This window comes from Salmo trutta, chromosome 1, assembly GCF_901001165.1.
Source record: "Salmo trutta chromosome 1, fSalTru1.1, whole genome shotgun sequence".
NCBI lineage: Eukaryota > Metazoa > Chordata > Actinopteri > Salmoniformes > Salmonidae > Salmo > Salmo trutta.
This window is the reverse complement of record NC_042957.1, coordinates 45357927-45375372: the sequence shown is the minus strand read 5'-3', so window position 1 is coordinate 45375372 and position 17446 is coordinate 45357927. Positions and strand designations below refer to the sequence as shown.

At 43.1% G+C, this 17446-nt stretch overlaps 1 protein-coding gene across 3 annotated transcripts in view; it reads right to left on the bottom strand.

The window, feature by feature from the left end:
- Window positions 1–255: 255 nt before the first annotated feature.
- LOC115197058 (insulin-like growth factor 2 mRNA-binding protein 1) overlaps window positions 256–17446 on the bottom strand; it is a 57161-nt gene continuing 39970 nt past the window's right edge. The window contains exons 3-15 of one of the 3 annotated variants that reach the window (XM_029758235.1): window positions 14885–14933; window positions 13812–13863; window positions 12865–12919; window positions 9789–10076; window positions 9169–9303; window positions 8836–8958; window positions 8273–8408; window positions 7937–8053; window positions 7596–7712; window positions 7137–7211; window positions 6697–6828; window positions 6363–6476; window positions 256–6189 (exon numbers count right to left, since the gene is read on the bottom strand). In XM_029758235.1, the coding sequence (XP_029614095.1) occupies window positions 6022–6189; window positions 6363–6476; window positions 6697–6828; window positions 7137–7211; window positions 7596–7712; window positions 7937–8053; window positions 8273–8408; window positions 8836–8958; window positions 9169–9303; window positions 9789–10076; window positions 12865–12919; window positions 13812–13863; window positions 14885–14933 (1561 nt within the window). In that variant the 3' untranslated portion in view covers window positions 256–6021. Of the gene's footprint in view, window positions 6190–6362; window positions 6477–6696; window positions 6829–7136; window positions 7212–7595; window positions 7713–7936; window positions 8054–8272; window positions 8409–8835; window positions 8959–9168; window positions 9304–9788; window positions 10077–12864; window positions 12929–13811; window positions 13864–14884; window positions 14934–17446 lie in introns of all 3 variants that reach the window. The other 2 variants (XM_029758216.1, XM_029758226.1) reach the window with 2 other exon arrangements.

Below are 17446 nucleotides of genomic sequence, written 5' to 3'. Positions count from 1 at the left end.
AATACCTAAAGTGCATCCTCTTTGCAAATATTTGCAGTAAATGCAGATATAGTCATAGAGTTCCTAGACTCTTAATTGATATCTTTGATCGAGGTATCTGATGTGACATGATACATAGTGTTCCACTCATGGAAATATAATAAATTATTCTAGTTCTGTGGTTAAATTGTAGTTTTTCTGTAAAGACTACAGTGGGTGAAGAAGGTGCTGGTGGAGGCACTGTATAGAGTAAAAAGACAACACAGAAAACACACGTTTTTCTCGTCTTTTAATAACACATTCATATCTATGCTCTGTTTTGTTTACAAGGAGTTTAAAACAAGTCTTGATGAGAACTAAAGAAATCAGGCAGGCAGAAGTTGAAAGGCCAAGTCCCCAGAGGTGGAGGAGGGCTGGCAGCAGAGAAGAGCCAGATAGATGGGCCTCTCTCTCTTCATGTCCTCCTCCTCCAGCTCCTCCGGAGACTGACCAGCTAAACAGGTCCTTTCTTTTCAAATGAATCATTAAAAATTAAAATAAACAATTTAATCGTTTAGACATCATGCTGCTCTGAAAGGATTCACTGAGTGTTATTATGTTGCAGTTCACAGAGAGAGAATCCTAATGCATCCAAACACAAGAAATACAATCCTATGTCATTTGAAAAAGCAATCAGAAAATAAATCAAACAAAAAAAGATGAAGAATTTTGAGGCTAAAAACATAAGTCTGATGAAGAACAAAAATGCAATTGGATAATTAAATGTTTATCTTGTTTTTTGAGAAAAAAATACTTAAGTTTATCTCTCCCCTCGAATTTTTCCATTTCATAATCCTTTCAAAACAACTTCTAACAACAGAGAAAACAAAATCATCTTTGGAAGAAGTTAAAGTTTTTCTTTCTCTTTAATAGACTATGAACTGCAGTATTTGGAGATGCCGCTACCCAGTTATTTATTCATTTACTTACTTTTTATTTGAGCATTTTCAAATGTTAAACTTTTTGTTTCCTTTTTTAATTTGACCTTTTACCTATTTTTTCCGTAGAGGTAGATCATATTTTTTTTTACAGGGTTACAGGTATCGTGCCCTTTGATTCAGGAAGTGAAGACAAAGGGAGAGATGGTGGAAGAGGGGCAGAGCTAGAGGAGGACTGTGGGAGGAGGAGGGTGGGACACTGGGTCTCAGGACCCCAAGGTGAGGGCCTATGGGGGAGCTGGTTATCCGAAGGGGTCACGGAGAAATGTGGAACAGGCACAGAGTGTGGTGTATCTACTGAGGGATAGAAGCAATTTCAGGGGCCTCGGGTTCTCATTCAAGAGAGACCGAACAACCCTGCTCCACCAAAAGAGCCACAAAGGGTTTAGTTTCCCATGTATTCACTTTGTTCCAATCCTCAGTGCCCCCTTATCACTCAAACCAACATGTCCCAGGCTTACTAGAGGATGTCCATAATAGACCCAGTCACTCCCCACACATAGTCCTCCCCCTCCCTGCTCCTGCACCCCACTTCACCCTCTGTATTTATTTGTATTTTTACAGTCCCAACTCTAAGCCGGAGAGGTAAATGAAAATAAAAAAATAAATTAAAGTGAGTGAGTGAAAGAAAATACTGTAACATGCACTGTTTGCTCTTGTCTGGTTGATAAAAACAATCTTATGGCTAAGTCTTGAGGTAGCGTTCCCAGTTATGTGTGAGGTTTGTTTCATCTTTGTAGCACCCATCTATGATGTTTCGTTTAAGTGAAGACCAGAGTCTACCAATGAGGAAAAAACCATTGTGGTGTGCATCTTTGTTTCAATAATCATAGCCGTCAATGAATCTGTCATCAATATGCGAAGCTACAAGCTTTGATGGGAAGTTTCAAAAGAGTTTTGTCATATTGTTGTGGCTTTGTTTTGTAAGTGGATAAACAACAGTCCACATGCCAAATGTTGACCATGAATATAGCTTGTCAACATATCACTCAAATTGCATAAAAAAGGACTTCAGTTCAGACATGAGAGAAATTTTGTTTGTGGACACAATAGTGAGCCATTCGCTTTGCCACAGACAACGAGCATGGATTTCATGTTATAGTGCTTCAAAGTGTGAGGCCTGAAGAGTAAGCCACTCAGTGAACAGACCAGGTGTCATCCATTACAGATAAAACCAAATTCTTATTCTTTCTCTTTTTGAGTATAAAAACTTGTGTTTGGCACAGTTATTACTTACATCATGTAATGCGTTACATGTTAGTATTTTGTATTTATTTAGTAGCTGTTTAAGAGATCTGTGCATTAAAAAATATGATCAGAAAAAAATGTAATCAGCAATTTTTCCAAACTAAAGCAACGGAAACAAATTGAAAAAAGTATATGTAATAAAACTAGAAACATCTGAACAGAAGTGAGAAAACGAACACAATCGAGGCCAGCGTAAGAGAGGGTGGAGGACTCTGTAGTTCCCCTCAACTCCCCAAAATGAAACGATTTTTTAAAAAGGTCCTCCTAGTCCTGTGAAGTACAGAAAAGTACAAATAAAATCCTGGTAGTAAAGAGAGTGTGAGTAGAAGGATCTTAAACCAGGGTGGTGAGATAGTGAAAGAAGACTAGAGGGGAGGAGGTTACGTGTGTGATGTTAAGTCTACTTTGACTGGACTATATGGTATACAGTTGCATTTCCAGTGACCTAACATAAATAGGCAATTCTTGTACGTCAAACAAGGGTACGCTATTTGTATGTCAGTCTCTGACATAGTAGATAATAGTCCCTCCCCCGCTTTCCACAAAAGATTGGCCCATCTCCTGTCACTCTTCTACGCCTCCGTTACTAAATTGCATCAAGTTTTAAAAAGCCCTGGAGGTTCTCTGTCATTTCAATATTTAGTTGTTTACATTATTCAATTAGTGTAACAGTATTTAACCAGATGTCATGTCCAAATAAAGCTTGCTGTATACACAAAAAAAATATACAAAAAAATGGCTGCAGTCTGAATAATCCAAAATAGTGTGTCTTGGTGTTTGTGAACAGAGCTCTATGGGTCGGAAAGAGACTGAAACTTCTGAGGAGCATTTGTACCCCACATGACATGGAGTCATATGCTCGTTGCCAAGGAGACCTCTAAACATGTGAAGTCAGCTCTTGCCATGGCAAAACAAGAAGTTGCCCGTCTCTTGAAAAAAAAATGGAAGCATAAACAGTAGAATAGACTTTCACCTGTCGATGGTAAGAAAGTATGTTTCAAAGCCGCTGGCCCGTCTACTGGATGTGGTTAGTGAGTAGCTCAGGCTATGGAAATTATGCTATCTGGCAGTGTCAATCAGTGACCTGGAACTTTTTACTCTTCGGCTTTTCCATCATTTCTTCATCATTTTTCCCCCATAGTTATTTCAAAAAATACAAAAGTCTGGTGATCAGTTTCCTTTTACATCTTATGAACAGGTTGAATCTATTTATTTTATGCATTTTTTTCAACTTCCTTGTTTTTTTGCTCCCATTTTTAAAAGGTTTTTGAACACCCCTCTGTTTGTTGAAAGACAAACCGAGTCCATAGGTTCTCTTTCTACTTTTTTCTGCTTTTTTTACACCCCACCACTTCCCCCACAAAAAAAATGTAACACTTAAAACCAATAAACAAAAAAAAAAACACTAACACCCAAACCCACACACGATCACATTCACAGATCAAGATCATGAGAAATGGGGAGGGCTGAGGCTTATTGGTCAGTGCACAGAGCTAATAAATATTCACATTCAGTGTTTTCAGAGTAAGGGGACAGATTGAACGCCCTTCAGTCTTACATCAACATTTCTCTGGCACAGCACTAAAGATGGACTGCAACATGTAAGTAAACATTCTGCGCATTAAGCTGATGTCATCATGAAACAGACAAGAGGGCCTCGGATACACAGTGGTCATAGTCATATCATGGGAATTCTGCCTCAAAAACCTGTCCTGTCATGCTGTCAGTATTCTAGTTCAGCAGTATAACAAATTATAGCTTGTATGACAAACATATATAATCATAAATAACCTTTTGACCATGTCAAAAACATAATTACCGGGACCTGATCATAACCCACACCCATGGTGTGGTATGGACCAAAATGTGCCCAGAGACCCTCTTGACTAACAGCGCCATTCCCCATTGGCCAATACTCTGATTTTAAAGACCGAATGCTCCAATCATACTTCAGAAGAGCCAGAGGCTGCCCCCAAAGCAGGCATGACAACACATGACATGGTCCTCTATCACCTGGCCATTGTTGGCTGATTTCACTTTTTCTTCTGGGGCATCACCTCTGGGTCATTCTGATTTTCAAAATAAAAGTCACACAAAAAAAACAGAAAAAAATAACCAAAGCAACAAGACAAAACCTAAAAAAAGTATTTTTCTTTCCTTAAAAAAATAAAAAATATTCAGGACTATCAGCTTTATATAAAACACCAGCAAGCAAAAAAAAGAAGTTAGGAATACTGAGGTAACAATACCCTGAGGTAGGTTTTTATTTTTTATTTCATTTTATCTAATCTTTTCTAGTAACGGTGAGAGCGCCCCATGCTTCTACCCCTCCTTCATTAGGTGGGGTCTGGAAGCGTCACCAGCAGGCCTTCAGCGGAGGGGAGAGAGAGCGAGAAGAAGCCATTCCCCACTAACTGTTATTACCTTTCCATCTAGAGGAAAGGACTGTGGATCAACTCACCTGACCCATGCAGTCGTGGTCCTCAAAGACCACTGTGTGTACTGTTTTTGATTCCATCTGGTCTCCTAACTCATTTGTGACCACAGTAAGTATGGGTTCAATCCTGCTTGGTATCAAATTAACCAATGGATTTAGTTTTTGATGTTATCGTAGATCAAATAAAACAAAATCCAGAACACACAGGGGATTCCAAAGAACCGGTTTTGGTCTAAATTGGGTCTGAGCATGAAAAAGGCAATGAGCAAAATCAAATAAGACCTCTTGTCTGTCAGTCATTGCAGGACTGCTACATATCTGGCTCAACTGTCCACAGTATTTCTCCTTGCCCTCAATTCATTCTCCCGAGGGACCGGGTTAACTCACATATCATATATATATAATATATATAAAATATGCCGTTTAGGCGTGGGCCGCTCGCCAGCGAGCATGGCTAGCTAGTTAACGGTTGTTCTCGTCCGCGTCTCGGAGCTAAGCCTCTGCAATAGAACTGCAGGACTAGCCGCGGCCTCCACGCACTTACTGATCTCTCACTGCTCTGACCACCAGACGCTTATCGGGACCTCAGGAACAAACAGTGCCTCGGAAACGAGGCAGACCTGAGTCTCGAGGCGACCCCAAAAAGGCAAGGCGATCGAGGGCAGCATTTCATTACATTTCATGAAGATTCTATTTACAACCTCATATTTTATTTTTTTCTTTGTAGTTTTCTACGAAGGAGTCAAAGAGCAGTGTTAACAACTGCGGCCCCTCTGCTGAACTTTCATTGGCTGACGAACGGTCACCTAATCCATGACCCCGCCCCCACTGCAATGGCTTCCCGGCCCCCTCTCCCGGCTCCCGATCACTGCATTCTATTAATAATACCTCTGAATAAACATTTCTATACATATATCTTTATCTTTAAAAAAAAACACCCTTAAAATATCGGACTGGCTGGAGATGGTTAAGAGCTCAGTGTGGGTTTAATATCAAGTAGGCTGGCCCATCCAAGTGTGATCAGGGAGAGTAGTCACTCGCCCTATGAGGAGAACCAAATGCCCCCCATTGGTGTGAGAGAGACCCTCTCTGAAACACAAAAGGAGGCCTCTACCTGCCACATTCTCCAAACAACTCACCATTCCTAGTCAGTCGCTCTGGCCTGGCATCTGGTCTCTGTTTTCTCTAAGTTTACTTTTCCTCTCTTTTTTTCCTCTCTAAACTTTGTCATCTCTCAGGCGTTTCCTCTCTCTGACTCAGTTTGACTCGCATCTCTCCCTGTCTATCGCTGGGTCCGTGTGTCGCTCTCTTTTATCCGTCTGTTCATCTATCCTCCGTCCGTTTTTCTGTCTGTCCGTCCGGTAAGGTCCCTCTGCCCCGTCACTTTCTCTGAGGCCGGGGCTCCTGTGCCAGTCCCTGGGAGGGCCCCATCTCAGACAAGACCTGGCCGGGGTGTGGCCCCTGGCGCTCCCCCTGGCGCTCCCCCATGCCTCCCTTCTGCTGCTGCCTGACCTGTGTAAGAATGTCCCTGATCTTCCTTTGGGCCAACTGCAAGAGAGACAACAACATATGAGTGAGCAAGTGAGGAGACGGAAGAGTACTGGAGAAACTGTTGATGGAAATGATGAGGAGAGGTTGGGGCCTCTTCAAATCTTGGTAGGTTCTATATCCAACTTCTATAGGCAGCTTGTGAAAGAGAGTGAGGACTAGGAGATCCTCACCTGGCTTGCGTAGAAGTGGCCGATGATCTTGACAATAACCTGGTCATTCTCGTCTGGGGTCTGTTCGCGAGGGACCACTACCTCAGCTGCAGTGAGGTTCTGAAGCTCATTCACCTGAGGAATAAGAATGTTTTGTTAGTGATTTGCACTTAGTTAAAACTAACATGACTGTTTATAGTGAGTAGTGGTCCTATGCTCAGTTATTCTAGCTCGGGAGAGGATAGCCACAAGGAAATATAGGAACAGAATTGATTGTAATAAAGGGTACAAGCTATGCCAAAAACAGAACGGGATGCAACCTGAAAAGGACCAAGAGAAGACCCTCTACACTCACCGTCTTTCCGCCTTTTCCGATGACTCGGCCGGCAGCGGCAGCGGCTACCTTGATGTGCGTCTCCAGCTTCACTTCCTCCTTTGGCCCAAAGAAGTTTTCCTCCTTCAGTTTGCCATAAATCCTGCCCTGAGCCTGAGGTGGCGACAAAGAGTCAAACATCAGTTTGACATCGAAAAGTAACTACACCTATGGCTTGACATGTGACTTCAACAGGGATTTGAAGGATAAAAAGAGAGTATGAAGGAGAGGAAGAGTGTAAGGCTAAAAGTAGGATAATACAGGTTGGAGGAAGAGAAGGCAGGACAGGCAAGCAGAGACCACACACAAAGAAAGATGCAAACACCAAGAAGAGGGCTCCCAGTTCTGGACACTGATATGAACACTATGACAAACAGGGGCTGAAAAATAAATTGTCTGATCATGCTCCCATTCTACTGTACCTTGAACTGGGCCTCAGGTGGGCCAGTTACAATGACCATTCGCATCTTGGAGTCAGGAGCCTCAGCTGGGGCAATCTGGAGTGGAAAAGATATGAAGGTCAACTTAAACCACATAGATAGAGGTCTTTGGCACATGGGGATGTGCGAAACTTACTTCACATGGCACCGACCGGCAAGACGCTTAAGGAGGGCAGTCACGTGTGCTAGCAAAGCAGAGGTCCCTCGTTTTAGGCAGGTATGGGCCGAATCAGAAGGAAGTGGTACTCGCTTAGCAAGCAGTGTGACGTCCTTTACATGATATGTACAAGTATAGGTGTCTCAAAAAGTCATAGTTTTTTTCTAATCAGTTTCAGAGCGGTGATGAAATGCACTATTTACATCAGCTTAATGCATTATCTTTCCTCATTGACCAATTTCCTTGTGTGAGTGAATGTCTGTGTATACTAGTAAATCTCTCACCTTGATTGATGCTCCAGCGAAGCGGCTCAGCTGTTTTATATGCTGTCCCTTCTTGCCAATAATAGCTCCTACCGCCTGGGCAGGGATGTACACATGGACTGTCTCCTGCTCAGGGGCCTGTAGGGTGATATGAAACAGTTACAACTATATCACTACTTGACCACAGCCCAACCAATATCTGACCCACTGATCTAGAGGTTATTACCACACCACAACCCAACCCTGAGGCAGACAGAGGTAATGTTTGTGAAAGCTAGCATCAGCGTTTGCAAACACAGCTAACTAAACTAAAGCTCAATGACTGGAACACAACTAGCTTAGATAAAAGCCTGTGCACTTACCCCAAAAGAGCCGTAGGGGGATGCAGAGTTGCCTGATGGGGGAGGGGGCATTGAACCGGAAGGGGGGAAAAGTCCAAGCGCTGCAAGGTTCAGTCCGGGAATCAGATGAGTCTGTTGCTGGAGACAAGAAGCAGGTAAGTGCCAAAGGAACTGATCTGAGAATGCATGATAGTTTGAGTCCATGTGATAATGACTGCATGTGTGTTTCTCGCTACGAAAGTCAACAAATACAGGTGGAAACCTAAAGTGCCAAGGGGCAGGGGAAATATCTATGTGAGAAACCATTGTGTTTTGAAGAGAATTGGAGGCCAGTAACTTTATTGAGCATTGACTCACATTCATGGCGGCCATGTCATTGTCATAGGCCTCACGCACTTTCTTCATGATCTCTGTCTCGGCCAGACAACAGGCCTCGATGGGTCCCTTCACTGTGATGGTCCTCTCTGGGTTGTACACAGTCAGGTCCTGGAGTCTTCAAACAGGAGCGGAGGGAAGGAAGAGACAGGGTGGGAGAGGTGAAAGAGGAGAAGAGGAAAGAGGGAGAGGTCAGGTGGAAAAGGAGAAAGATAAGAAACAGGAAGAGCAGGGAGAATGAGAAATAAGATGAAAGAAGAAGCAGAAAGGTGATGGGGAGAGGAGCAGAGGGAGGAAAATAACGAGGAACGTTGTTAATCAACCATAGTTGATTATTGGAGACTACAATAATGAAGAAACAACTCAGTACATTTAATCAGTCTCAGTCATTGGATTTAGTCATATGTTTCCATCACATGGTGCATGATCTTTCCTAATGGACCATGGCAGCTCTACATAAACATACCCAGGGACCCGTGTGTTTCATGATGTGTGTTGATGTGTTTGTGTGTGTGTGTGTATGTTTTTAGATGTGTGTGACTAACGGGGAGATTGTGATCTTGGTGTCGGTGTCCTGCTCCACTTTCTTCAGGTTGCGCCCCTCCTTGCCGATCAGTCGGCCTACAAAGTTATTGTGAGCCAGGATCTTCAGGGGTACTTCTTCAGCACTTGAGAGGATAAGGAGAACACAGTATGAGATTAAACACAGAAGAAAATCAAATATACCGTTTCCTAACTGCATTCATAAACGTCCACCCCTAGCACAATTGGAGATACCATTTTGTTTTTTTGGGAAAAGTTACGAAATAGCTGGAGGGTCACTTTAAAGTTTTCACACTGTGCAGGTTTGACAGCTGCTTCATGGACACTGCACTCACGTCTTTGTGTCCTTAGCCTCCTGTTGCATGATGTCCAGGATCATACGGCAGGCAGAGGAGCAGCCCTCAGGGGTGGAGTGGATGCTGATTGGCTTCTCAGCTGCGCCGGCATTCTCTTTGCGATGGACGTCGATTCTAGCAGCAGGGACAGAAAACGTAGGAAAGTCCGTTTGGCCATACAGTATTGTGTTTACAAGCCGGTGGGCAGGGTGAAGACAGCAATTTCCACCACTTTTGGTTTGTTTAAATTCAATCGAAAGCCCTTTGGGTTGTGCAACGCTCCCAGTACATTTTCATAATCACTTTCAAAGCCTTAACAAAGATGGGATTGGTCCCGTGTGGCTCAGTTGGTAGAGCATGGTGTTTGCAATGCCAGGGTTGTGGGTTCGATTCCCACGGGGGACCAGTACGGAAAAAAATGTATGAAATGTCGCTCTGGATGAGAGCGTCTGCTAAATGACTAAAATGTAAAATGTAATGTAAAGCTTCATAACAGTAATGGCTTTGCTCTGTCTATTCTAGCAACAAGTCACCGGTATGGCCTGACTTGCACTCACTTGATCTGGTTCACTGGTACTCATCTGTTACTACTATATTGGTCAACTCATATTGGTACTTACTTGCTCTGGGTTTGTTTGGTGATGTTGCGGATGGTGGCACCCTCCTTGCCGATGATGGCCCCCACGTATTGGGTGGGCACCAGGAGTCGGAGGGGGATGTCAGCGTGCTGGTGTTTTGAGTGCATGCCTGAGCCCGGGGAACCGCCACGGGTTCCTCGGGGCCCGTAACTGGGGCGACGACTATTGTCTGGGCCGTGTTGGGAGTCGACATCAGACGTCTCATCTGGGATGTAGGAGACACGCAAGGAATTGTTCTCAAACTCGTAGCCGTTCAGCTTCTGGATTGCCCTGGGAGAAACAGGTAGATGTTAGATTTCACATTTAATTATACATCGAGAATATCAGCAAAACTAGAAATTGTCATTTTTATGGATGACGAAAGAGAAAGAAAGAATTCCCGTGGTTTGTGTCTTTCACCCATGAGGTTTTCTGAATACCTTTCTATAATGATGATCTGTTTTTACTCCCCCAAAAATTTGAACCTGGACCTAAAAGCCAAATGTCTCAAAACAATGCTTTTCTTAAGTGAAACCTCCTACTACGGCCAAATTCATCGCCTGCACGTGAGTGTTTCATCTTTAATATCTTTGATAATTGTTCATGTTGCAGGGCAGCGCAATCCTCAACTGTAGTCCTACTATCATACCACTAGAGGTCAAGCGAGTGATATATACACTATATATACAAAAGTATGTGGACATCCCTTCAAATGAGTCGATTTCAGACACACCCGTTGCTGACAGGTGTATAAAATCAAGCATACAGCCATGCAATCGCCATAGACAAACATTACCTGTAGAATGGCCTTCCTAAAGAGCTCAGTGACTTTTAACTTGGTACCGTCATAGGATGCCACGTTTCTAACAAGTCAGTTCATCAAATTTCTGCCCCGCTAGAGCTGCACCGGTCAACTGTAATTTTGTATTTTTTAATTTAACCCTTATTTTACCAGGTAAGTTGACTGAGAATACGTATTAATTTACAGCAACGACCTGGGGAATAGCTACAGGGGAGAGGAGGGGGGATGAATGAGCCAATTGTAAGCTGGGGATGATTAGGTGACCATCATAGTATGAAAGCCAGATTGGGAATTTAGCCAGGACACCGGGGTTAACACCCCTACTCTTATGATAAGTGCCATGTGTTTGACGGATGCCAGGAGAACACTACCTGCCCCAATGCATAGTGCTAACTGTAAAGTTTGGTGGAGGAGGAACATCTGGGGATTATTTTCATAGGCCCCTTAGTTCCAGTGAAGGGAAATCTTAACGCTACAGCATTCAATTACGTTCTAGAAGATTCTGTACTTCCAACTTTGTGTCAACAGTTTGGAGAAGGCCCTTTCCGGTTTCAGCATGACAATGCCCCCGTGCATAAAGCGAGGTCCATACAGAAATGGTTTGTCGAGATCAGTGTGTAAGAACTTGACTGGCCTGCACAGAGCCTTGACCTCAGCCCCATCGAACACCTTCGGAATGAAATGGAACACCGACTGCAAGCCAGGTATAATCGCCAAACATCAGTGCCCGACCCCACTAATACTTTTTGTGGCTGAATGGAACCAAGTCCCCGAAGCAATATTCCAACATCTAGTGGAAAGCCTTCCCAGAAGGACGGAGGCTGTTATAGAAGCAAAGAGGGGACCAACTCCATATTAATGCCCATGATTTTGGAATTAGATTTTCGATGAGCAGGTGTCCACATACCTTTGGTCATGTAGTGTATCATGCATCAACATGTGGAGTTTGACAAAGATTCAAACAGCTAGGATCTCTTATCAAGTATTAAAGTGTTCAAATATTGAGAAAAATTAGGACATACACTACCGTTCAAAAGTTTGGGGTCACTTACAAATGTACTTGTTTTTGACAGAAAAGCAAATGTTTTGTCCATTAAAATAACATCAAATTGATCAGAAATACAGTGTAGACATTGTTAATGTTGTAAATGACTATTGTAGCTGGAAACGGCAGATTTTTTAATGGAATATCTACATAGGCGTACAGAGGCCCATTATCAGCAGCCATCACTCCTGTGTTCCAATGGCACGTTGTGTTAGCTAATCCAAGTGAATCATTTTAAAAGGCTAATTGATCATTAGAAAATCCTTTTGCAATTATGTTAGCACAGCTGAATATTGTTGTTCTGATTAAAGAAGCAATAAAACTGGCCTTCTTTAAACTAGTTGAGTATCTGGAGCATCAGCATTTGTTGGTTCGATTACAGGCTCAAAATGGCCAGAAACAATGAACTTTCTTCTGAAACTCGTCAGTCTATGCTTGTTCTGAGAAATGAAGGCTATCCCATGTGAGAAATTGCCAAGAAACTGAAGATCTCGTACAACGCTGTGTACAACTACCTTCACAGAACAGTGCAAACTGTCTCTAACCAGAATAGAAAGAGGAGTGGGAGGCCCCGGTGCACAACTGAGAAAGAGGACAAGTACATTCGAGTGTCTACCCTATTGCTTCTTTAATCAGAACAACAATTTTCAGCTGTGTTAACATAATTGCAAAAGGGGTTTCTAATGATCAATTAGCCTTTTAAAATGATGCACTTGGATTAGCTAACACAACGTGCCATTGGAACACAGGAGTGATGGTTGCTGATAATGGGCCTCTGTATGCCTATGTAGATATTCCATAAAACATCAGCCGTTTCCAGCTACAATAGTCATTTATAACATTAACAAAGTCTACACTGTATTTCTGATCAATTTGATGTTGTTTGAATGTACAAAAAAATAGCTTTTCTTTCAAAAACAAGGAAAATTCTAAGTCACCTCGAACTTTTGAACGGTAGTGTAATTTAGCCCTATATGCTTCATTCATATGGTCCTCCATAGCTCAGTTGGCAGAGCATGGTGCTTGCAATGCCAGGATAGTGGGTTTGATTCCTGGGACCACGCCTTTGTAAAATGTATGTACTCGTAAGTCCCTTTGGATAAATGTCTCTGCTAAATGGCATACATTATATGGACACAAAAACATCCAGATAAGCAACGTGTGAAAGGATATGGAGTGGGTACATTTGGAAGTAGAGATATAGAAAAGATCATGCACTATGGGAGACTTACTGTCTGGCATGTTCCCGAGTTCCATATGTGACGTTGACCACCGCAGTCTCACTGTCTGTGTTCACTAAGAAAAGGAGCCAGAGTGAGAGGAGAGGAGAGGAGAGGAGAGGAAGAGGAGAGGAAGAGGAGAGGGAGAGGGAGAGAGAGACCGAGAGAGAGGGAGAGGGAGAGAGAGGGAGAGAGAGAGAGGGAGAGAGAGAGAGAGAGAGAGAGAGAGAGAGAGAGAGAGAGAGAGAGAGAGAGAGAGAGAGAGAGGGGAGATTGTATAAGTCAGAGGCTATAAACCCACCTCCTTGTCAGACCCATTTCCTGAACAGTTGAGCACTGAGAGTTAATGATATTGATTGACCTATGACAGAGCATGGGATATCCCATTGATCAAATCTGATTCGCTGACAGAGAAGGACTGAGAAGCAGCGATTTACCACTGACATAAAGACTTCACTCTTGCAGGGTTTCCTGTAGACTGGTATACTCAAGCTATTTCCTTAATGAGCTGTATTCACAAACGGAGGTGCTTGGACTACAGAAGGACTCTCAGAACTCTGATCATGCCCCTTATTCATAAAGCGCCTCAGAGTAGGAGTGCTGACCTAAAATCAGTTTTGCCTCTTAATGATTAAGATTACCTGGACAGGTAGGACCTGATCCTAGATCAGCACTCCTGTTTTGAGACACTTTATGAATATGCTTTTGTTTTGTAGCTCAGGGAAAGCAGATCCGGTCAGGTCTCAGGGATATAAAACAGCGAGTTACATTTTTGTAGTGCAAAAGCATTGTGCAAAGTGCAAAAAATACTGTGAATCTCATTATAATCTTGCCCAGGGAGTGTGTAAAGGAAGCCTTATCATTGGATTTGTAGATGAGATGTTCAGAGCAAAGTCTGACTGGTTATGAATAGAACAGAATAACTTTATTTTTCCCCAGAGGTAACTTCAGTATCTTACCTTGTTCGCAGTTCTCAACGGTTCCATATTGGGCCAGCAGACCATCCAGCACCTAAGGAGGGGAGAACACAATTTAATTATAGTTGTGTTTCAACATTTCCACCTAAACTGAGTTTCTCCAATGTTATCCTATTTGTCTCACTTCCTACATCAGTGTAAAGCAGTTCCAGTCCTCAAGGGCCAAAGTGTCTGCATCATTTCAACCTCCCACTTAATTGATTAGTGCTACTGACTGGAGAGAGATGCTTCCCTGGTCTAAATCAGACACTGATGTCCTGTGTAGTTCAGTTGGTAGAGCAAGGTGCTTGCAATGCCAGGATAGTGGGTTTGATTCCCGGGACCACCCATACGTATAATTTATGCACCTGTATGTCGCATGGATAAATGGCATATCTGGCCATCCAGAAGCTTGGTTTGACTGCTCTGATGTAATGCGTTACAATTGTGTCTTCAACATAGTTTCTTACTCTGACATTGGGCCTTTTTTTTTTTTTTACTCCTTCTGGCTCATGTTCAGGGCTATAACATGGGTGGAGAAACGTTACCCTCGTGTGGCCAGCTAGGGAAGGACATACTGCATTGCACGCGAGCACTGGCAGGATGGAGTGGAGAGCGATAGAGCCCCACCTTTGCAGAGACATGTGACCCGTCTTCGTCCAGCGGTAGCGTGCGCCGCTCAACACCCACAATTTATTTTTAAACCTAAATTTTTAAATCTAGCAACCTTTTGGTTACTAGCCCAATGCTCTAACCCCTAGGCTACCTGCCGCCCCCAAAATAAAGCCCCCCCCCACAATAAAGACACAAATACACATACGAACACACACAATCATGTCCGCAGCCGTAGTCAATCTAAATGCCTTGTACCCCCCTAACTCACTCACATCTCAGATGGCTACACAGAACATCCTGTTCTGAACAGATTTTTCCTGATGACTTACCTATGTTGTAGCAGGGACTAACCTATGCTTTTCCATATAAAAGTAACACTAACTGATTGAGAGACACTGACAGTCCCATTGATACATTTTGATACGGTGAAACTATGATCTGGTCAAACCAGGGGCACTCACCTCCCACTGCAGGTGCGGAGGAATGTTTCTGATCTGGAGTTTCCTGGTCCTAAGAGAGAGAGAGTAAAAGAGAGAAAGAGAGAGAGAAATACCATTTGAAAATATTCAACTCAAACATGGACGTAAAACATTTACATACTTCATGCAGTCAAATGGATTTGGTCAAGCTATTGCCTGGTGTGTGGTTATAATCCTGAATGCTGATTGGTTAAAACTGCATCCCAGCCAACACTATTCCACAACGCTAAATCTATGACGTTAAAATGTCTATTTACTCTGTTCCATCTGACTGCGCAATCCACTGTCTCATCTCCCCAGCCAGGCAATTTATAAACTTGATCTCCACTATAAAAAGCATCTAGACATTATCTCACATTTCTTTTAGACTAACATTTAGTTTTCAACAGCAGACAAGACAGACAAGCAGACAGCGTTTCTCAGCCAGTCGAAATCATGAAACAGCTGGCATAATTTTGATGGATATAAACAACTGTCAATTGAAAAAAGGTCAAATGAAGTGCAGCTGGTTTGCAGTCTTTTCAGTTTGAAGTGATTGTGTTAGCTATGTTGTTGGCTAGCTCCGCTGAACAACAGTGTCCTGACGAGTGAACACATTTTTTTTATGCCAGGCGAAATTGTGCCTCATTAGCACATTGTTATGGATGTATCCAAATAAATGTCACTAGAAAACAGCTTACACAAATGCAAATGCAGTTACTTTGCTGTTATTCTGGCCGCACTTTTTAACGTGACTGTAAGATAGCCGTAGTTGGCTAGCTAGCAAGCAGGGGATAAGAACGTTGCCAGCCAGTATGGCAATGGAACATTTAGATCGAACGACTGGGTCGCGTCTCTAGCAACCGAACCTCCAGCCGACCAGCCGGCTTGGGTAGCAACCCTAGATTTGTGTCGGGACTATATCTTGTGGAAGGATGATATAGTATAATACATTCATCAAAATAACGTTTTTAATGAAAATATGTAAATCATTATTTGAATATGTTGGTAACCTGTTGTATAAAAGTGTGAATGCCCTCGAAGCCAGTGTTTGGAGGATATATTGGTAATAACAACACCCGTGCCAATATGTCCTCCAAAACACCAGCTTCTCGGGCATTATCACTTAATTAACCATCCAATTCTGAAACGTTTTTTATTGTAAACCTACATGGAAATTTACCAAATATTTTTGGGTCAAACGTCATTCTTTATTTCATTGAATCAGCAGCATGATTGGGTTCTCTGGTTCGCAGTTTAGCACCGTAAAATACCAGTGTATCTCACAGTTTGCCTGCAGCGACTGTGAGAGGAAAGAGCATCGTTGTCACTACTCCATATATTTTATACTAGTTCACAAGTACAACTCCAATACTTTGAGCCTCTCAACTGAGAAGTCTGTGACCATAAAAAAAACGATGAGCTCCATTGTACTGACCGCCAATACACCATTGAAAGGTATGACACGCTGTCAGAGACAGACAGACAGACACACACACAAACACACACGGTTGGCAGTCTTGTGTTTCAGGTCTTAACATCCTGGTTCAGTACACATGAGCGACGCTGAAAGTGTGTGTGTGTGTCTCAGCTCATCAGCATCTGCCAGCTTGCATATCTCACTGCCTGTTGCTGGCCTGGACTCAGAGAGAGAGAGAGAGTGTGTGTGTTTGTGTGGGTTGGATGGTCTGAGGGGTGTGTAGGGAGAAAGAATGGGTATATTGAAACCGGACACTGACGACAGCTTTAGTACTCTGCCAGCTGCCCTGGAACGTTCCCAACACATGGGCACAGAGCGAGAAAGCGAGAGAAAGAGAAAGAGAGAGAAAGAAAGAGAGAGAGAGTAAAACTATGAGGGAGTATAGTAGAGGGAGAGAGCGTGTGAGGTTGGCATTAAGCGAGAGAGAGTTGACTGCAGGGGAACGCATGCGAGAAAGGGACAGAGTGTGACAGAGCGCAAATAGGAGTGAGAGAGAAAGAATTGCAGCAGGGGGAGGACAATCTCCATAACAACAACATCAAGGTTCCCCAAAATACAAGAATAAACAAACAAGCTGAATAACTTGTATATTGAACCACACAGTACCAAAGTAGTACTTACAGATTTATTCAAAGATTTGGCTACAGAGAAGGCAAAGTGGAGGAGATCAGGGGAACATAGTGAGGAGAGAAAAGAGGACAGGGAGGGGTAGCAGGTAGGTAATAGCAGCCTATCAAATTTTCCTGATTTAACCCCTTAGAATCTCTGACTGGGAGTAGAATGACGTCGCCCCTAGATGTACGGTCAGTTTTCGCATTTCCCACCAGATTTTAGAGGGTAAGCTGATGCTAGATCTGTGTGCCTAAGGGCAACTGAAACACAGAGCTGGCAATTGGTTGCCAGCGTCCTGATTGAAACTCTAGAGGGAGCTCTAATGATCTATGTGAGAGGTGAGGGGTTGTGTGTTGTGTGTGTGGAGGAAAGAACGGGCGCCAGGGGTCATAAGGGAGGGGCAGCTCACAGCTCTGCTGGTTTGTAAAGGGTTAATATGTGGGAATCCCCTTGTGACCTCTGAACCCTAGTTT